Source organism: Phyllobates terribilis, unplaced genomic scaffold, assembly GCF_046119375.1.
Source record: "Phyllobates terribilis strain yellow unplaced genomic scaffold, ASM4611937v1 Scaffold_13__5_contigs__length_258822181, whole genome shotgun sequence".
In the NCBI taxonomy this organism is placed as follows: domain Eukaryota; kingdom Metazoa; phylum Chordata; class Amphibia; order Anura; family Dendrobatidae; genus Phyllobates; species Phyllobates terribilis.
In genome coordinates, this window is record NW_027362773.1 from 231,412,266 (window position 1) to 231,434,689 (window position 22,424).

General features: G+C 43.1%; 1 protein-coding gene across 6 annotated transcripts in view; it reads right to left on the minus strand.

The window, feature by feature from the left end:
- Window positions 1-3,998: 3,998 nt before the first annotated feature.
- CHD9 (chromodomain helicase DNA binding protein 9) overlaps window positions 3,999-22,424 on the minus strand; it is a 267,201-nt gene continuing 248,775 nt past the window's right edge. For all 6 annotated transcript variants that reach the window (XM_073659346.1, XM_073659345.1, XM_073659349.1 and 3 more), the window contains 6 exons: window positions 21,586-21,751; window positions 17,214-17,356; window positions 14,756-14,980; window positions 12,961-13,089; window positions 12,246-12,350; window positions 3,999-11,352 (listed from right to left, as the gene is read on the minus strand). In XM_073659346.1, the coding sequence (XP_073515447.1) occupies window positions 10,465-11,352; window positions 12,246-12,350; window positions 12,961-13,089; window positions 14,756-14,980; window positions 17,214-17,356; window positions 21,586-21,751 (1,656 nt within the window). In that variant the 3' untranslated portion in view covers window positions 3,999-10,464. The remainder of the gene's footprint in view (window positions 11,353-12,245; window positions 12,351-12,960; window positions 13,090-14,755; window positions 14,981-17,213; window positions 17,357-21,585; window positions 21,752-22,424) is intronic.

Sequence of the window (22,424 nt, forward strand, 5' to 3'; positions counted from 1 at the left end):
TCTGACCTATGATCCGACGGTGTCCGTCTTTTTTGGTGTGCATAAAAGTACCATCGGCCACAGTTTTGTGCACTTCTGAAAAAAAGGACATAGCAGAATAGAGGCCAGACGGAGTCCAGAGTAACTCTGCTGCCTCATTATAGTGAATTGATCCCTGGGGGTGTCCTTGCTCCCCCCCCCAAAAGAAATTAAGCTAATTCTGTGCTCCCAAATCAGGTAAATGCAGTTTAGTCACACTGTGGATCACAAAATGGAGGGGGCCATTTGTATTTGGGAGCACAGAATTCGTTGGATTTCTTTTGGAAGGCGAGGAGCCATTTAGTCCAGAGCCTTTGTGCTACCAGCAATGTGGAAGCTTCTATATTTCCGTTAACAGATGACAGACCTGAGTGGATACTTGCGTTTTATTGTGAATGGAGTTGAAGCTTTTTTTGGGAATATTTTACATAACATTTGGAATCACATTTATCTTGCGCACAACGCTGAGCACTTATATCGGGGTTTACATCTAAATCTCCAAATGACATGATTCAGATGAAACCCCAGAGGGATCCATTCACTATAATGAGGCAGCAGAGTTACTCTAGAGTCCGTCTGGCCTCTGTTCACTATCGTCCTTCTTTTCAGAAGTGCTCAAAACTGTGTCTGACGGCGCTTTTATGCACGCTTAATAAAAAGACGGACACCGCCGGATCATAGGCCAGACAGCGTCCACAGTGCCTCCATTTGCTTCATTTTAGGGAATCTCCTGCCGGGGGTTCTGTCTGAATCACATATTTCAGAGATTGACACAGAAACCCCGGTGTAAGCGCTCAGTGCAGAGCGCAGGATAAATGTGAGTCGAGCCTTACTGCGATCTTTGAGAGGCAGAATGAGCAAATCAACAGGTGAAGAATTAGTTTTATTTATTTTTTACGCCATTCCTCGTGGTATAAGTGATTAGACGACTTTATTCTTTGGGTCGGTGCGATTACAGCGATACCAGATTTATATCTGGTTTTTATGTTTGGCTGCTGTCACACACTAAAAGACGCTTTTTATTGTAAAAACAAGTTTTTGCATCGCCATATTTTGAGGGATACAATTTTTCCATATTTCGGCAGACATAGTTATGTGATGGATTGCTTTTTGCGGGACAAGTTATTTTTATTGGTACCATTTTCAGGCAAATGACATCTTTTGATCGCTTTCTATTCTGTTTTTTGGGAGGCAGAATAAACAAAAAACAGGAATTCAGGAATTGTTTTATGGGGAGTTTTTTTATGCCGTTCCTCGAGTGGTAAAATTGATAAGGCAGCGTTATTCTTTGGGTCAGTACGTTTACAGCGATACCAAATTTATATATTTTTTATGTTTTGGCGCTTTAACACAATAGAAACTATTTTATAGAAAAAATAATTATTTTTGCATCGCTTTATTTTGAGAGCAGTAACTTTTTTATTTGTCTGCTGATGGAGGCTTGTTTTTTGCAAGACAAGATGATGTTTTTAGTCACATTCGTCTTTTTTATAGCGTTTTGTTCCACTTTTTGTTCGGCGGTATTATGATAAAGCATTGTTTGTTGCCTTGTTTTTCATTGACTGTATTTTTCGTACTATAAGAAGCCCTTAGGTTTTAGAGGAAGAAAATTGAAAAAAAAATTGAAGCAAAAAATGTGGTCATGATGCACTGTTATGGGGGAGGCGGTCTGCTGCTGACAGATATAGGGGTAATGTCCCCCAATTCTGTACTAATATACCCCATCCTGGTATATATGGCCCTCCCTTCCTGTTATATGTGGCCCCCATCCCCATCCTGGTTTGCATGGCACCTCTCATATCCTATCCTAGTAAGCATAGCACCCCTCATCCTGGTATGCATGGCACCCCCCATCCTGGTATGCATGGCACCCCCATCCTGGTATGTATGGCACCCCTCATCTTGGTATGCATGGCATCCCTCATCCTGGTATGCATGGCACCCCCATCCTGGCATGCAGGGCACCCCTCATCCTGGTATGCATGGCACCGCTCATCCCGATATGCATGGCACCCGTCATCCCGATATGCATGGCACCCGTCATCCCGATATGCATGGCATCCCCATCCTGGTATGCATGGCACCCCTCATCCCGGTATGCATGGCACCCCTCATCCCGGTATGCATGGCACCCCTCATCCTGGTATGCAAGGCACCCCTCATCCCGATATGCATGGCACCCCTCATCCCGGTATGCATGGCACCCCTCATCCCGGTATGCATGGAACCCCTCATCCTGGTATGCAAGGCACCCCTCATCCCGATATGCATGGCACCCCTCATCCCGGTATGCATGGCACCCCTCATCCCGGTATGCATGGCACCCCTCATCCCGGTATGCATGGCACCCCTCATCCCGGTATGCATGGCACCCCTCATACCGGTATGCATGGCACACCTCATCCCGGTATGCATGGCACCCCTCATCCCGGTATGCATGGCACCCCTCATCCCGGTATGCATGGCACCCCTCATCCCGGTATGCATGGCACCCCTCATCCTGGTATGCATGGCACCCCTCATACCGATATGCATGCCACCCCTCATCCCGGTATGCAGGGCACCCCTCATCCTGGTATGCAGGGCACCCCTCATCCCGGTATGCATGGCACCCCTCATCCTGGTATGCATGGCACCCCTCATCCTGGTATGCATGGCACCCCTCATGGCTGTGAAGACACGAGATGTGCAGCATCTGAAACAATGGATACTGGAAGCCTGTGCTAGCATTTCTTCTGCGGTGTTGCTATCAGTGTGTGAAGAGTGGGAGAAGATGGTTGCATTGACAATCCAACACAATGGGCAGCACTTTGAACACATTTTATAAGTGGTCATAAACTTGTAAAAAACAAATGAAAGAATAAAGTTACGTTAAAACCAAGCACACCATTGTTTTTCTTATGAATTTTTTAATAAGTTTGATCTGTCACATGACCCACTTCCCATTGAAAAAAATAAAGTTGGATCCAAAATGGCCAACTTCAAAATGGCCACCATGGTCACCACCCACCTGGAAAAGTTTTCCCCCTCCCATATACTAATGTGCCGGGTCGTTCCGGATGCGGTGATACCAAAAATTTGTACTTTTTTTATTTTTTACACAGATATATTTGATTAATATTTTTTCTTATTGTTCATTTTGTGATTTTTTTTTTAATATATTTCATTAACTTTTTTTTTTTAAAGTTTCACCCTGTCCCAGTATGGGACATCAACGTTCCCTGCCCTGATCTACGGTAATACTCTGCAATGTTTCTGCACTGCAGAGCATCAGATCAGCGTCTTGACAGGTAGAGGAAAGGCGTCTCAGCTCCTGGCAGGCGATGACAGGCCATCTTCCTGCAGGACCCCACGGCCATCTTGGGAACGGGGGGTCAACATGGAAACCATCAGCACGACGCGATCGCATTGCATTGTGCTGATGGAAGCGCAGAGGGCGCTCAACTCTCTCTGTGATGTCGCGGTCACTATTGAATATATACGGAGCATGTCGAGAAGGGGTTAAAAGGAATTTGTCAACTGGTTTTTGCTATGTAGTCTGAGAGCAGCATAATGTGGGGCAGTTCCTGATGTAGGGGCAGAGCCACCTCATCCTTGTTTCAAATAAGCCAGATCACCCCATGATTGGAGCAATCATCTATGGAGCATGGAATAAACTGAGCGGCATCCAGTAATTTAATGCTTGTTTTCAAAATATCCGGTGCTCTCTCGAATAAAACTTCTTTATTAGACTTGTAGCGTATAACAGCACTATTGGTAATAAAAAAAATAACTTTTTTAAAATCCTGGAAGTCCAAGAAAGAAGTTTTATTCAAATAAAAGAAACAAACAAAAGAAAAACAAACAAACAAAAGAAAAAACAGTAAAAAATGTTTTCTTTAAGTGTTGTGTGCAGGTTTTCGATGACTCAAAGTGGGATGATGTTCTTCTAGATCTTCCCTTCAAATGAAGTTTCACAGATCAGAGAAAGCTCCATCACAAGTAGTCAAAGAATATGTTTAATAAAAAATAATTAAACTTCCATTTGCTCTATAGAACATCATAGAAAGTAATTCAATAAATTACAAAGGACTTTTCTTTGAAGACGAAATGTTCAACTACAAGCCGATTCAGACCACACGGAACACAACCGGCATATTGCAGGTATCTGAAAACATAATAGACACGCAGGTCGTAAAGCCAGAAACGTGGGCTATAAATACGAGTCGTAAAACAGCTAACATTCTCATACTATCTACCGACACACATTGTAAAAATATCCAGAGACTTGATACTGCTAGTGGGATTCATTTATTCCTTAAGTGCTTTGTCTGTCCTCCAGATCTAGCCAGTCCTTCATGTGCTTCCCTAGAAAGCAGGTGGAGATCCCGCTGTAGTGTCACCATATTGCAAGTGCTTGAAGTTTGTCAATGTCATTGCTTTGGATGAGATTTCGATGCCGACAATGTGATGCAGACACTTTAGAAAAAACATAACTGCTTAAGGCTAGAGTTCTGCGTAGGCCTGTAACATCTGTATACGTCAGGTGGAGAGAAAGCTGAGCTCCAACATACTTGCATTACCCACACATGACCAGTAGGAGGCACATTCACCAATGTGATGCGTATATTCCGATTCATTATTTGCGTTTTATTTCTTTTTTTTGTCTTGTGATATTTGTTGCCCTTTTTGCACCAAATTCTTCAAAACAGAGCACGCGGTTCATAAATTTTGTGCAAAGTCAATAATCACCTATATTCTAGTCTTTTTTTCTCTCGAAATACTAGAGTGAAAAAGTCACGTTTCGCAAACTGTTTCCCAAAAAATTTTCTGCCATCTATAAAATTACTCCAGGGGCTGGTGGGGACTGGAGTACATTTGCGCCAATTTTTTTTTCCAAAAAGTAGTGATTAATGGAAAACATCTAGATGGCGACAATGGGAGAGTAAAAAAAAGACAAAAAACCCAGATGAACACATAAAAAAGGCGCAAGTGAAAAGACGAGTATGGGGCAATACAATGCAAAAAGAGGCGCAAAAGCAACAATGAATCATCCCCCCGATCTGCTATACTGCTGACAATGCCAAGTAGGGAACCTGAAAAGCAATTCAAATGTATCAGTGTATTATTTTATTATGGTACTCACTGTGAAGCCCTGGTGCGCCCCTACACAAGTGCTCCGAAACCAGTCCCTAACGTGGAAATGTTCTTGGCAGTAAGAATTTGAGTGATGGTTATAGTGCCTAACCACTACAGCTGACACTTAAAGGGAACCTGTTAGCAGATTTTTGCTATGTAATCTGAGAGCAGGATGATGTAGAGGCAGACAGCCTGATTCCAGCGATGTGTCACTTACTAGGCTGTGTATTGACGTTTCAATAAAATCAGTGTTTTATCAACAGGAGATTATCACTACAGGACTAGGTGTCTCATGCCTCCTAGTCAACTGCTCGGTATAACCCCCGCCCCCACCACTTATCTACACTGACAGAAAGCAGCCAATCAGTGGTGTGGGCGGGTTTATACACATCTCAGCATTAGAGAACTACTAGATCTGCAGTAGAGAAAACTGGGATTCTGCTGATCCCAGGAAATTAAGTGATACATCACTGGAATCAGGCTCTCAGCCCTTATATCATGCTGCTCTCTGCTGCAAAAATCTGCTGACAGATTTCTTTTAAAAGCAGCGGCTATGGAGCGCTTTTTACAGAGAGCACTTCAGTATTAGGCACCGCCTTTGGAGCACTTTGGGGAGCAGAGCCCACAGGATTAAAACTTCAATTTCACAGTGATGCTGATAATAAAACCATACACACAGGTATGTTCTACGTCCCTAGGATTGTCACCAGGTGTGCTGACAAAAATCTCTTTAGTGAATTTACGAGCATAGCCGAATCCACCCCAGCTTAAAAAATAAAAATCATGTTTAAAAGACTTGGGTGGGGTTGGGACGATTACCATAGAACCCGTAGTTCTTAAAACATATCCTAGAACTGTCTCGGAGAAATATGAAAAAATGTAACAGCTAATTACAACAGCTATTTATTTGAGAGTGCAGCTCTGCACAGTACGTAATTATAATGCTGCGGCCTCTGCAACCACGGACCCCGAGATCAACCTTTAAGGATTGCCCTGTGTTGTTGTAATAAAACATCCAGAGATTCCCTTTAAAATGCTCACAGTAATATTGGACCTCAGATCATCTAGGCTTCTGCATTATATCTGTAGTCCAGTCTTACACATTACCCCTTTATTGCATGTTTGTTTAGTGTGGACCCTAATGTGTTACAAGCCACCATTGCATTGCCTAGGATGTGCTAGTGAAAGCCTAAAGGCTCCACTTTTGTTTCGGGATGTGTTTGGGAAAAAGGCTTATGCCAGCATACTGGTACAGACTGGTGCAGGCATTATCTCAGAGTATGGTACTGGAATACTATGGAAAATGACAAACAATATTCTCTGCCATTGAAGAAGATGCAAGTGCTACATGATACCCAGTGCTGAGATGTGTGGACTGGTGGCACAGCTGTGAGCTCTGCTGCCTTCTAAAGATGCCCGGACACATTAGAGATGTGGACACCAGACACATGATGTCGCAGGAAAACAAGTTAAGACGTGATAAGGGGTTGTCCGCTTTTGGGGATATATATATATTTTAAATTAAAAGCAAGTATTTTGGGCTGAAAAATCATTTTTGCAATTGGGTTTTATTAAAATTGTTGCACTGTTTGCCTTCTATAGCCTCTGTATTAGGGTATACTCACACTGGCGTTCATTCTCTCTTGAGACAGAATTCAGGCTGTTTATGCCATTGACACACAGCTCAAAATCTGTCAGAGTTTGACCTGAGTGTTATCTGAGTGTGTGATCTGATTATCTCGAGTGAGAAAACCGCAGCACAAGTGCGAAGATGGAGAAATTAATTTCTCCATCTTCTCCATTGCCTCTGTCCGCATAAATCGGATAACGTCCGAGTGCAGTCCAATGTGTCACACGCATCCACAGACTCTGTGGTGGGGAGTTTGTAATTCTAATCTCTCATTTTTTAACTCCTCTTAGGTAATTTAACCATAATAAAGTATGGGCAGGTAAAATAATGAGCCTGTAAATGCCAAAAGGTGCAACATTTTTAATTAAATCCAGTTGCAAAATTGTATTTAGCCCTAAATACATGCATTTAAGTAAAAACAAATTGTCACCATTAACAGTTAAATTCTCTGATCTCATGGGAAGAACTCCATTCACTCTATGCTCAGTTGAGCGAAACGTGCATGTGTATGGGGGAGGGCTGAAGAGAAACAACGGGACGAAAGCTGCTAAATATGTAGCAGTGAACAAAGGTTTATTCTTACACTTTATCTATCTATAAGTAGGTGAATACTTAAGTATAAAGTTGCACTATGGGACATGACCGCATTGTACAACCAGATCCATCCATGGTCCATGCATTCAATGTTAATCTAACCGGATACTGATCAGGGTTCAGCCGATGGCGGTATTTTTGTGGGGGGGGGGGGGGAGATCACAGGAGCATATATAAGCGGGAGCTAGAAACACAATCCAGTGGCCATCGAGTCTTAATGACCAAAACTAGCAGAACAACCAGATATTAGGTGTGGTGGCCACTTGGACAGATCACAGCAGGGTCATGGCATCCAGTTGTAATTTTAAGAGAACCACTGGGAAAAGTTACAACTGACACATAAGTGTGTATGAGCATAATCAGGGCAGTGGCATACGAGCAGGGCAGATCCATCCAAGAGTCAGTGTGGCCTGGCAATAAGAGGCTTCATAGACTAACAACCCAAATATTGGATTTTACCAGCTTATGGTATGAAGTAATGTCATGTTGGATACTTCTCATTACTAGTAACCAAATGTGGCTTTAAGGAGAGTAAAATGAGCCTAAAGGTAACAATCCCTTTAAGTAACCAGATCCTCTTTGGGTCCATGCACAAGGCAGTACGGAGCAGTGTTAAGGTGGTTCTTATTATAGACTGTCCTACAGTAGAGTCCTTCCATTTGGCACTTTGCTGTGAGCACACTCGGATATAGACATCCTCTCTACAGCCCCACCGTCCTAAATGAGAAGATCAGATTTGCACAAATGTGATATAAACCAAAAATGGATGGGACTTGCAATAAAGTGTACAGAGCTACTTAGAGGGCCCTATGGACTGAGGACAATTCAGTGTGGCCATGCCTTAGGGAATGAGGCAACAAGAAAAGACAATCGTTAGCTACCATTATAGGCACGCTCCTCAAATTGGTGCCACCAAAGTGTGTTTTTTTTTTACTTGCTGACAAAACACTAAGTAATCTGAGAGCAGCATGATGTAGTGACAGAGACCCTGATTCCAGGGATGTGTCCCTTACTTTACTGGATGCAGCAGTTGTGATAGAGTCTAAGTTTTATCTGCTGTAGATGTAGAAGAGCTCTGTATAACCCCGCCCACACAACACAGAAAGCAGCCAATCAGTGCTGGGGGCATGGATGGACTAGAAAGCACGAGACACCTAGTCCAGTAGTGATAATCTCCTGTTGATAAAACACTGATTATACTGAAACAAAAACACAGCCCAGTAAGTGACACATCACCGGAATCAGGATCCCTGCCCCTACATCGTGCAGATCTCAGAATAACAAAAACATTTATTTCCTACCCACAGGATAAATCTAGAATTGCTGGAATCTTGCTGCTGAAACTGCCACTGATCACATGTACAGGGGCCCAAGTTTCCTGTGTGAATGAGCAATAGTGAGCACGTGCAGCAGCCAGATCTATAGCCAGGGAATGGAGCAGTTGTCGCACATGCTCACTACCACTTTAGTCACACAGGGGACCCCTGTTCTCATGATTGATGAGCATTGGTGGATACATTTTGTCTATGGCAAACTCCTTTTTACGGATTACAAGCTACCAACCCTACATACATTGCTGAAGTTAGTCAGTTTGCAGGCCTACAGGCATCAAAATCATTTTTCAGTAGCATATGGAAAAGGAAAGCATTTTTTCCCCTTTAAGCTCGCCATAAAGGGAATTTTAGTTTTAAAAATCTGAGGAAAAAAACATCCCCTCAAAAAACTGAAACAATTTCTTCAATGGTCTGGATAACAAGTTTAATAAATTAGGATAAATAAAATTGTTTTATGTCTACCATTGGGGTGATAAATATGGCCGTCCACGAACAGAAGAACAAAATGCCACAGTACCTGAGATCGCATCTTCCATACTAACAGTAATGACCGTGTGGTAAGGGAGGCAGCATTACACATTGGCACCTGATATAGAGAAACTGAGGTTTGGAGATGCCAACCTTGTGGAGGACTCGCTGTTGAAATACTGATAATCTGACCATTCCTGCGCTGGTGGGGTCTGATCTGCGTTGCATTTATTGTTTTTAATGACTGCTTGAATGCATTGGTGACATAACTGGCACCAAAATTTGGTGGCACTGAGAAACTGAACTTAAAAAATAAAATAATATCTTTAGTTATTGAGCCTTTCTTGCACGCAGCGGATAATTTTTGGACAATGAACATTTGGTGAAGACATCATTTTTTTCCAATAGACCTTCGATGCTCTGCGATTTCCTACGAGATGTCACCCGATTCTCATTTTTCCAGTCCCCTTATGCAGATCCTTGTACTCTGTAAAGGGGAGCATGTCACTTAGGCGTCGGATTAGCTTCCATCCTTTGTGCTTTCACGTGGGTGAGGCATAAAACGAGGCTCTTACAGAGTCAAAAAAGTAGATTTCGGAATGAGAAATCTGGAAATAAATACGTGTCGCTCATTTCATGTACCAGAAAGACTACATGACGCTGTCACAACTTTACAAAAATAAAATCAAATCCTATTTTTTTTTGTTTTTTTTTATGATCGTTTTCCCTTTTTTAAAAGTAAAATAAAAACATTCGGAAATTGCCCCAAATTATTGCTGAGTTCTGTAAATGATGCGCATGAATACATCGTAAAAAAACAAACCAAAAAAAAAATAAAGGCAGAAAAGAAAACCACAATATACTTGGAGGATTCTGTGTTTCACTGCAAATATATTATTTATATACAGCTCTTAGAGAGCACTTTTTTATTTTTCCTTTTTTGTCGTCTTTTTTTTCTTCTTTTTTTCCATAAAATTACCCCCCATCCCCGTCCCGCAAACAAAAATTAATGCCTTTTGCTGTGATTTTCTCGCAGCGCGACGTCTATTTTCTCATTATTACATACAAGTTCGTCTCTGTGAGATCGTTGCATGCAAAAATAACGTTTTCTTAAAACGCTATTTGCATCTTCAGAACAAATACTGAAATGTTCCTCCTGTCCGGAAAAATCCTTTGATGCAGTTATTACAGATATTTACAATTAAAATGATTTTAGGTAGGGGGATCCAAAAGGCTTCTTTTTTTTTTTTCTTTTCAATTTTTTTTTTATTAAATATAATTTAAGTGCAAGTTCAGTCAGGTTCAGTCTTCCTCCGAAGAGTCAGAGTCTTCAGATGAAGACGACGAGGGGCTGTTTGATCCTGAAGAAGGGTCTGCCTTCTCAGAACCTTCGTCTGTGCTGTTCTCGTTTTGGGAGCCCGCCTGTTTTGCAGCTTTTTCTTCCTGATTTTCGGCAGCAGGAGGAGGCGGCGGTTCTGCTGCAGAATCCGAGACTGGAACAGCATCAGTGTTCTTATTATTATTAGTATTTTGTACATCAAAAACACTCGGCTGGGGCACAGCTGGGATGTGAAGATTAAGGCTTGGAGTGAGGAGCATCCCTGGGTAGAGTATGTTAGGTAACAACAATGGGTTAATCGATAAGGAGCCTGCCTGTAGTGCGGCCCCCATGGACGTGGAAGGAGGGCTTGAGTTCTGCTTGCTTTTGTCACCAGTCGGAGATATCGTCCTCTCTTTATGCTTATCGGATTCTTTGCCATCCTTTGTGCAGTTCTTCTCCTTCCCTTCAGCGCAGGGTTCGGAGGACTTACTCACTAGGCTTCCCATGCCCAGCAGATTGGGCAATCCAGCCATACCAGACAGCAGCATAGGGAACATGGCAGCCATGTTTTTGGCATCGCCACCAGTTGTAGAGAGGCCAGTGGGTAAACCTATTAATCCTGCTGTTAACTGCAGAGACTGGAGATTCTGGAAGTTCTGCTGTAGGGCTTGGTAGCTGGCCAGATCCATACCTTGGATCAGCCCATTAGCTAGCAGTGGGTTGATGTTCACCGAGTTGCCTGCAGTTGGAGCAGCAGCAGCTGTGGCCTTGGCAATCTCGCTTTTCGGCCTTCTCCCCCTCCGGCTCACTTCCTCGCGCACCACGGGGCCAGTTAAGATACGATCAAACATGCTATCCGGGAGAAAACCCTGCGAGGCAGAGGAACAAAGACAATGGAGTCAACTCTTGTTTGTATTTCCAGGCCGCTATATACAACCACTGCCAGATGACAGTAAACTACGTGCTACACGGGATACTGCCAATCATCAGGGTGACTGTCAGGTGACCGCCATCTCCTGTACGCTATGAGAAAGCCGCTGCCAGACTTCTCTGCCGGCAGCTTACCAACCCATGGACATGCCCGATCGACATCTTCCCTAACCATCAGTTGTCTGGGCTCCCCATGTAAACATGAAAATAAGATCTGGGCTGATGTTTCATTCACAACATTCTCCATTCACAAGTAAAATCTGTCTTAGTGAATACGGACTTCCCCATTACTTAAATAGGAAATGACTATTGGTGCTCATAAAGCTCTATGGAGAGGCGTAGGAGCCTGAGATAGGAGATGACAGTTGGTGCTCATAAAGTTCTATGGAGAGGGGGATGAGCCTGAGATAGGAGATGACAGTTGCTGCTCATAAAGTTCTATGGAGAAATGTCCCTATGGATTCAGGAGAACTTGCAGCAGAATGTCTGTGTCTGCCTCTTACTCCTCCATCATCCTCTCCGTAGGATCTTATGAGCACCAACGATCGTCTCATATCAGTAAAGGGAAGATCTGTCACTGGAGACATATTTTACCCCTGAACTGAGAGTGAAAGATCAGTCAGGGAGGAGAAAGAATTCCGGGATAAGATATTACAAAGTCCCATATTTTCATGTGCACTATTGACTTATGAAATAAAAATTAAAATGATGGTTTCTCTGTAAGCTGAAACGTATTGGTCTAGCTGTGGATTTCCAGATGTTGAAGCACTACAAGGCCCAGCAATAGAACAGCTGGAGAATCACAGAATATATCTTGAAGGTCTTTACTTACAGATTGCTTTACGACATCCCCCCACTCGGGAGCCACGCCATACTCGGGATTTTCCTTCAGGAAGCGGCACAGGTCTTTCATAGGAGGAGCAAATGCACCACCAACCTAAACAGACAGGAAGGTTAATGCATGCACCGTAGATCCAACACCCATCATATACACCATACTGTAGGACATACTAAGGGCTCATGCAGACATCCGTGGATTTCAGTCCAATCTCAGACTGCAGTGCACGGACTGACCGCGGCTCTACCGACCCAAGCGCGACTGCTTCATATATTTCTATGAGGCTTGGGAGACCCGCGGCCAGTCCGTGCATTAGTGGTCTGTGCTTGGACTGATTTGCCCGGACATCTGCATGAGCCCTAGGGAAAACACATGGTGCTGGTAGTGCTCATCACCGACAGACCCTTTCATACGGCAGCGATCTGCAGAGAGCCGCAGGTCTGGCTCCTGATACCCTGGCTGATTTCGGTGGGAGAAGTCAAGGCCACATGAATGGCCAACCATGTAATATATACATGAGCAGGATCTCAAAAATTGTCAGAGAAAGAGTCCAGAGCCAGGGCCACAGGGCATACGGAAATGGGCTCTTGTCATTAGGTCACCCCTATAATTGTATACATTTCTGGAGGGCACAAGCATGGTGGCCTAATAGGTCTCCAGAGGAGCATTACACGGCCCCTCTGTGCAGCCGCAGAGGTGGGCCACTTGCCTTCCTGGCGTTCCTCTTGTTGATGAGCTGGACACGCTCCTCTCCTGTAAGGCTGTTCACATCCAGCTTGGTGGGATTCCTGCACCGATGCCTCTTCTGCTTGGGTCGGCCTTCATGGAGCTGCATTCTCTACACAAGACACAAATTCACAGTACACCCATATGTTACGTAACCAGTTCAGGGCCGGGCACTGGGCCATTTTACCCTGTTCCTGTCCAGGCACATTTTTTGTGTTATCGTACATGTTAAAACGGCTCTATTTTTTTTCTAGTTTATATGCTCAAAATATGTTTGCCTCTCTTTTTCATGAGATGTAGGGTTTCACTTTTATATTCTTTTTTTTTGCCAATATCAGGGGAAAAATGTAAAGAAAAATAGTAAATACATGTATACTTTTCAAATTCGTATTCCTTGTTTTTTTTTCTTTGCATTTATTTTATGCATGGTTTACCCCTTAGGCTATGTGCACACGATGCAGAAATGAAGCAGAAAATTTCTGCATCATTTCTGCATCTCCCTGGCAGAAAAAACGCATGCAGATTGACAAGCGCTTTCCAGGCGATTTTAGCATCACCTGGAAAGTGCTTGACAACTAGGTCACACTATATAAATCCATGCAAACAGCATGGATTTATATAGTGTGACCCGAGAGAGTGTATATACTTACCTCCGATGGCCTGCGCTGTCCTGCTCACTCCGTTCTCCCGGCAACTTTGAATTGAAAGACCTGCCGACGTCAGCGTCACGTGACCCGTCACATGACTCTGACGTCAGCGCAGGTCCTACAACTCACTGCAAGTGCCGGGAACCAAGCAGAAGCGGTGCGCGGGCCGACAGATGGTAAGTATATATGTATTTTTTATTTTATTCTTGTTTTTACAGCTTTTTTAATGGTACCTGGGTGTGGATGAGACTCTCCTCTCCTCCACACTCGGGTACCATCCGCACATTAGAACGCGCCAATTACGCAAGTACAGATGCAGTCTTGCGGAATTGGCGCGTTCTAATGCAAGTCAATGGCGGCGAAAACGCCGCGTTTCCGCAAAATTAAATGACATGCTGCGGATTTTTGAGCGCAGCGTTTACGCTGCGGAAAAATCCGCATCATGGGCACAACACATGCGGATTTCAATTGGGGAACATTGCTTCCCTTCTACCATGCGTTTTCGCGGCGTTTCCGCAACTGCAAAAACGCCGCGGAAACGCATGAAATACGCATCGTGTGAACTCAGCCTTATAAGGTCTTATATGATCTTTGGGGGCATTTTATCATATTAATAAATTCTGTTTATAACTGATTTTTCTTGTAACTGGGGCTGGTATATTATTTACAGGGAGAATTCAGCCTCTTGCCTGCAGAGCACAGCTGATTAGGTCTCCTAGGACCCAACATTTCCAGCTATCCCTACAACCAGAACCAGGTCAGATAATAGCTGGGTCTGGATGAGGAAACGCTGTTATTGCATCCCATACTTGTTCAGTGCTGTGTATACAGCGATCAGGAAGGCAGATATGGTAATAAACCATCTCTGCCTTCTCTAATGGGGAGTTTGGCTGTGTCGGACAGCCGTCTCCTCGCCTCTGCAGGATCTTTTCAGGCAGTTTACTCTGCACTGACGTTTTAGAATGTCAGTGCAGAGTAAAGTGAGGACCTCTTGGATGACTATAGCCTATGGGTGGTCTGGAAGTAATTACATTACCACCATTCACTTTACTTTACTTTAAAGCTAGTGCCTGTACTATCTTCACATCAAGCAATAATATAATGATGCCAATGATGTGTAAGGAAACTTACAGGAATAAATGCTCCCAAGTCTTCCACGTAGCCCGGATGAGCCTTGAGCCAGCTCTCTAGATCCCTTCTCTTTGGGGCATCATCTCCTGCTAGCCTCGTGCCATCTTTTAAATTAATAACAGGGACAGGGCTGTCGGCATCCAGTGCTCGGTGAATTTGGGGGGCAGAGTGCAGCTGTGGGCAAGATGCAGGTTGTGATGGGGAGGGAGTCACAGCTTGTTTTACCTGGAATAAAGGGAATAACAATTTTTCTAATACAATATTACCCAAGAAACATGAATATCATTTTTAAATGTCATTCTAACAATAAAGTATAGTAAACTTTCCCTGTAGCCTCCCCACTAGTATGCATGTATAAAATGTAGTAAAAATAACTCATTATTCATTTCATCATACATTCCCAGGCTATTGAAAATGAAATACCTAATAATGCTGACATACGTAGAGGTGAGTAAGATCATAGTAATGAAAAAATCTTTAAAGGGAATCTGTCAGTAAGATCAATCATCCCAAACCACTCATAAGGGGATTCAGTTCTTCAAAATGTAAATCCATTGACACCTTTATATCTTCTATCTGTTGCTGCATTCTTGAGAAATCAGCGTCTTGGTGCATATGCAAATGAGATGGAAGTGCACTCGGAGTGGCAGAGCACTTAGGGAGCCTCTGCCTTCAGAGCTTTTTTCCATCGCCCAGTACCAGCTGCTGTAACTTGATTGATAGTTTATTGCCTGTGTGACATCAGGCACCAAGCAAGGAATTTAGGCAGTGAGCTATCAAGCTTAAAAGGCCGATGCTGGGTGGGAAAACAACCTTGGGAAGCAGAGGCTCAGAAAGTACTCTGTCAAGCCCGGAGCACTTAATGCCTCATTTGCATAGTAGCTAAAATGACAATTACTGGGGAGTGCAGCAACAGATAGAAGATATAAACGGTGTTAATGGATTTACATTACAAAGTCCTGAATGCTTATATATACGGCTGGAGGTGTGGTGGTGGAGAGGTTGATCATACAGACAAATTACCTTTATGTGTCTAATCACTCCACTGGGATCCTCAATGATCGCAGGAAATGAGCTCTGAAAACCCCAATTTGAATGGAGTGATAGTCAGACATGTGCCCACCAGTCACTGTCCATTATGTGTAATGGTGCGGTGGTGCGCGCTCCTCACTTAATTCCCATGGGATTCTAGAGCTGTCCCGTTCTCAGGAATGGTAGGAATCCTAGTGGCCGGACCCCCAGCAATCACACACTCATCATCATCATCGTATGAGTAGGTTATAATTTGTTATGGTGAGCCACCCCCTTTTACTGAGCAGAATAACACATACATGTGTCCACCCTGTCCACAAACTTAATTATGGATTACATCTTCTCACAATACTGATCGCATACAGCAATGTGACATGATATCAGAACCCTAGACTGGCTGCAATTGACATCAGAAGCACTGGACGGCCACATAGACGCAAACAGCAGAAATATCTCTCCACTGTATGGCAAGAAACCTCATTTTGTTTGTTTTTTTCACCTTTTTATTCATAATGTCAGGATATGTCAATGGGAAAGGTAAGGAAGGACACATCTGTTGAAGTCAACATTATTCTGCCCATAAGACAATGGAAGCTTAAAGTGAGTGTGTCATCAAAAATACTCAAATTGAATTATTTATACAATCATACATGGAACTTCGCCCCTATAAAAAAATCACACTTGTGGTACAGATTTTACTTATTTTGTTTTATGCTAAAACAGTTTTATAACATATGTGCTCTTTGGTGCACCCTGGGTGTGGCTAAGTGCTCTGTGCACCGAGCTGCCCCCTCATTTACTATCCTTCACCTCTCCCCAAGTGATGGTGGACAGCGCTCCAATGTCAGTGTGAGTGGATGCCCTCTGATCCTCCCACGCTGTCTGCGGCGGCTGCTCGCAGCACACAGGATCGCACAGCAGGGGGCGGCTGATGCTAACGAGACGAGAAGAGAGTGCGCTCTGACACTGTACGGTCTCATCTCCCTCTCTGTGCAGCGAGCAGCCGCTACCAACAGGGCAGGAAGATCAGAGAGCACCCATGCACACTGACAATGTGTGAGCTCCTGCAATGTACAGGGCTGAGGATTAAATACAGGCAGCACTCCTTGTTACACTGTCAATCATTATAACAGGGGCAAATAATGGTAAATGAGGGGGCAGAATGGTGCAGCAAGCGTTTGGCCACACCTAGAGTGCACCAAGAAGCATATTTAATATGAAATAAAGCTGTTTTTGCATAAAACATAGTAAGTAAAATCTGTAACACAAGTGTGATTTTATAGGGGCTAAGTCCCCTGCATGAACATACGTGGTTTATTTTTAAGTATTGGGGGTGACGGATTCCCAGAAGCTTAATGATACTGACTGCCATCAAATAACACAGTGTCCCACATCTCTCAGAAAACAGCCATCTCCCAGGACTTACATGATTGAGCAGCTTGTTTCTGTTCATATACAGGATATCTGCGCCCTCCACGTTCTTCCTCCTTCCTCTTCTTCTCTTGATGACGGGCTGGGCATCTGTCCCCATGCCGTTCACATTAGCACTTGGCACCAAATTGGGAGAACCTGATAAAAGTATCGATTAGAATAATGATTATAAAAATGGCACTTTACTGTTAAAGTAAAAGAACAGCACAGAAAAATGAAAGACTGATATGCCTCAAAAAATTGTTATTGTTTGATGTCAGTGGTTACACGGAGTTAACATGATAGTAAGAATACGTGTCGGGATGTAATCTTCATGCCTTCATTTATTGTCAGATCCCCGTAGTTTGTAACCTACTCCAGGATTCAAGCTTTCCTGATGGACATGTCCCTTTAAGGGTTTATCAGCCTCATAGGAATATATGAAGCTGTCACACTCAGGTCAGAAGACCTGTGGCCAGTCAGAGCAATGTGGTCCGAGATCGGACGTCTGCGTGAGTCCTAAATCATACATGTAGGATGTAAAGTCTGTGTCCAGTATGCTGCTGCATTCACTAGCTCTCATGTATCAGCACAGCTTCATTTCTGGATTGATTTTCCCTTCTACAATCCATAAGGGATCTCCTCAACACTGTGTAAACAGAAACTGAGGTTCTTTAGTGAGTGAGTCACACCCCTAAATAGAACCTATCCAAAGGACCTGGGACCACCACTGGTCCTGAGAATGGGCCTCTATTTATTCATTCAGAAAGTTATCTCCAGCATTTTCATAGAGAATGAAGAGTGGGGGTGGGGATGCACAGTCACCATTCCACTCTGAAGGGACATTTCAGAATTTCGTTCTTGGTATCAGGTATCAGACCATCTTTAGGATCGGCGATAACTTTTTTTTTTTTAATTAAAAATCTGTTTCATTGAGGTACAAACATAACAATATAAAAAATGCCAGATCATGAGTACAGTGATACGTATAAAAAGAAAAGGCACCTTAGCACCCAGCATATGAGAAGAGCATGAAGTTCAGATCTCGGTTCTAAATTAAAATAATCCCTCACCCCAACCTGCTAATTCCCATCCCAACAGCCCCCCACCCTTGTTAGGAATGCAAACCAATGAAATTACATTGAATAAGGACCACTTCTTCAGTGCTCAAGAATAGAGAAGTTCTCTCTGTGGCGGTACAAGGGTCATCAGAGAATAAACATATCAAAGATCACGTCTCTAGCGCGAGCTTCAGACACCACTGTAGGGCATTAAATCCAGTCTCCCCACTGCTTCCCGAAACTTAACTATGGTTTCCCTTCTTGTCTAACACTTTTTCTCCATTAGGATAGTAGTATTTAGGCTCCGGACCACCTCCTCCATTGTAGGTGGAGTGTTGGACAACCAATATTTAGAAATAGACTTTCTTTTGTGGTAGAGAATTTTTTCTATGGCCAGTTGTAATGGAGGAGAGGCTCCAATATCTCCCACACCCTAAAACACAAGATTTGGCTTTCAGAAGCAGTCGAATATTCTATACCTCGCTAACCTGCCTACCCACATTGTCCCATAGTTCTCCGAGTCTGGGACATGACCAGAACATATGGACTAAATATGCCCTTCCTTCACTACATCTTGGACACTGGCCATCCAATCTGAGGTTCATTTTTAGCATAATATTTGGAGATCTATATACTCTATTGATACGACATAATTGGGATCTTCTGAGTCACATTAATAGACACCTTTTCCAGGGGATTCCAAAATACCTTCCCATTCTCCCGGGGAGATGTGCCCTATATCCCTTTCCCATCTAGACCTGATCAAGACCATATGATCTCCTAAAATCTTAGATAACAAAGATGTGTACATTAACCAGGCCTCTAGTTGCTTTTGCTTGTACAACATAGTCCAGAAGCCCATTACCTTCCTGGGCGCTTATATCGCGCCTGAACTGTAAGTATTTGTCGAAGTCAGAGTACCGTAACTGGAACGTCAGTTTTAGGTGATCAAAAATACAGAAGGGTCCGTCCAAATATAACTGATGTAAGTATTTCAGCCCTTGTTTTCTCCATTCTCCAAACCCTTCCAAATGACAGAGCTCCCTCAAGCCTGGATTATTCCATATAGGAGTATATTTAGAATAGGCCCCCATTACCCCACAGCTTTCTACAGGTCCACCACACTATGTATAAGGGCCAGGGTCTGGGCACTACTGGATTTGGCTTTGAGTATATTTGACTCTAGGAGTTCCAAAATATTATGCCCTCCCCCAGGTATTTGACTACCACAGCGACCACATCCATAGTCTTCTCCAATGCCCATCCCCTAAAATGTTGGAGCAGAGAAGCCAGAAAATACCCCCATGCTTTAGGAAGGGCTAAGCCTCCCTGATCCTTGGGCAACTGTAATTTTTTCCAGCGTTGTTCTAGTGACGCCCTTTCTCCAGATCAGGTCCCGTGCTTAGGGATCCAATGAATTATGTAGGGCATAGAGTACAGAGGGCATGAGGTACATATTAATGAGGACTGTTCTGCCAAGGGCAGACAGGGGTAGGTTTCCCCATACGCCGACATTATTTCTTGACTTAACTACGAGAAGATTCAGGTTTAAACGGATGTAGTCATTAACCCCGCTGGTAACATACAGTTGAAACCAGAAGTTTACATACACTATATAAAAAGACACATATGTATGTTTTTCTCAATATCTGACATGAAATCAGAATAAACCTTTCCCGTTTTAGGTCAATTAGGATTACCATCATTTTTAATATTTGCCAAATGTCAGAATAATGAGAGAATGTTTTAAGACATTTTTATTACTTACTTCAAAGTCAAAAGTTTACATACATTTCATTAGTATTTGGTACCATTGCCCTTAAACTGAATGACTTGGGTCAAACGTTTGGGATATCCTTCCACAAGCTTCTCACGATAGTTGGTTGGAATTTGGGCCCATTTCTCATAACAAAACTGGGGTAACTGATCCAGGTTTGTAGGTCGCCTTGCTCACACCTGCATTTTCAATAGGATTGAGATCAGGGCTTTGTGAGGCCACTCCAAAACATTGACTTTGTTATCCTTAAGCCACTTTGTTTTTGGCAGTATGCTTCATGTCATTGTCCATTTGGAAGACCCATTTCCACCCAAGCTTTAACTTCCTGGCTGATGTCTTGAGATGTTGCTTCAGTATTGCCACATAATCTTCTTTACTCATGATGCCATCTATTTTGTGAAGTGCACCAGTCCTTCCTGCAGCAAAACAACCCACAACATGATGCTGCCACCATCGTGTTTCACAGTTGGAATGGTGTTCTTAGGCTTCCAAACTTCTCACTTTTTCCTTCAAACGTAACTATGGTCATTATGCCCAAAAAGTTACATTTTAGTTTTGTCAGACCACAGGACGTGTCTCCAAAAATAAAGGTCTTTGTTCCTGTGTGCATTTGCGAACATTAATCTGGCTTTTTTATGTTTCTTTTGGAGTAATGGCTTCTTCCTGGCAGAGTAGCCTTTCAGCCCATGTTGATACAGTACTCTTTTCACTGTTTAGATTGACACAATCTTACCAGCTTCCGCCATCATCTTCACAAGGTCTTTTGCTTTTGTCCTTGGGTTGATATGCTCATGTCAGACCAAAGCATGTTCATCTATGGGACACAGAACCCATCTCCTTCCTGAGCGGTATGATGGCCGGACATTCCCATCTTATTTGTACTTGCGTATAATTGTTTGTACAGATGAAAAGAGGCACCTTCAGGTATCTTGAAATTGTACCCAAGGATGAGTCAGATTTGTGCAAGTTCACTATTCTCTTCCTGATACCTTTTCTGATTTCTTTTGACTTTCCCATGATGCTACACAAAGAAGCAGTGTGTTTCAGGTGTGCATTAAAATACGTCCACAGGTGTGTCTCTAATTAACTCAGGTGTTGCTAAAAAAAACTATCAGAAGCTTCCAAACACATGACATCATCATTGGGGCAGTCCAGAATTGTTTAAAGGCATAGTAATCTCAGTGTAGGTAAACTTTTGACTTTGCAGTAAGTAATAAAAATGCCTTAAACATTCTCTCTCTCTCTCATTATTCTGACATTCGGCAAATATTAATTATGGTACTACTAATTGATCTAAAACGGGATAGGTTTATTCTATGACCCTGAAAATCCCCTTCCCCATTTATGTTGTAAACCTGCCCTTACTAGTAAGGGATGGAGCTCAAGCAATCCTTTAACCACATCTAGAAGGTTGGTCTCTAGACATGCTGAACACATCTAAAAAGTTGGTCTCTAGACATGCTGAGCACATAGAATACATCTTGCAGTCATGAACTGAAATTGTAATGATCTAAACAGAAATATTAAGGCTTTCCCACTTGACAATGTACCTGCCGCTGCAGTAGATTTGGGAAAGGTTGCGAGGCTGGCCTCTGACGCGTTCTGGAGATCTTGCAGTCGAGCCAAATACTGCTGCTGCCCCATTCCTTCCTCACTGTCCAGTGGTCGTTTTTGAGGAATCCCTTGTTTCTGAAATGTTAATTTCAAGCCGCCTTCCTGAAAAAAGGGAACAGGTCTGTGTTATCAGAATAGCGTACAATGTACAGCCTCAGATCTTTCACATGTCACATAAATCCCTGTGACCAAACCTCAAGCTTACAGCTCCACAACACTCGCCAGATAGAAAAGCGGAAGCCTTTACTTCTCCACACACAAGATGTTATTTTAGGGACGCCTCGCCTAGAAATCTATGTGCACCTCTTCAGGTCACAACTGGTCTTTAGCTTTCGGGAATGATGGTATGGAGGAAGGAAGACTATCTATTCTCTTTGGGCAGGTCTCTCAGCTGGGGGACACTAGGAAGTTTTCAAGTTTTATGCAAATAAAGCCATCATTGTATAAAAACACAGAATCATTCAGAAGACGGAAAATTAACCCGCTTAATTCTATTTTGTAATGAGCCCTGCGCCTGCTCAGGTTCTCACCTTCTGAAAGTAAACATAAAAGCAAGCAGAGATCCTTAAAATGGCGTGGACCTCAAAAACAGTATAGCCTACAATTTTTGAGCTTTATTTCTATAAAACCAGAAAACAACCAACAAATCATAGCCAAGACCAAAGTTGAAACTACAGCAACTGCTTGGAGTGTCGGTGCCCATCCTATACCCAAAGTGTTTTTTCCATGGTGCCCAATGACCAAGAGATCCATGTGTGTTGTCTGCCAAGGGATC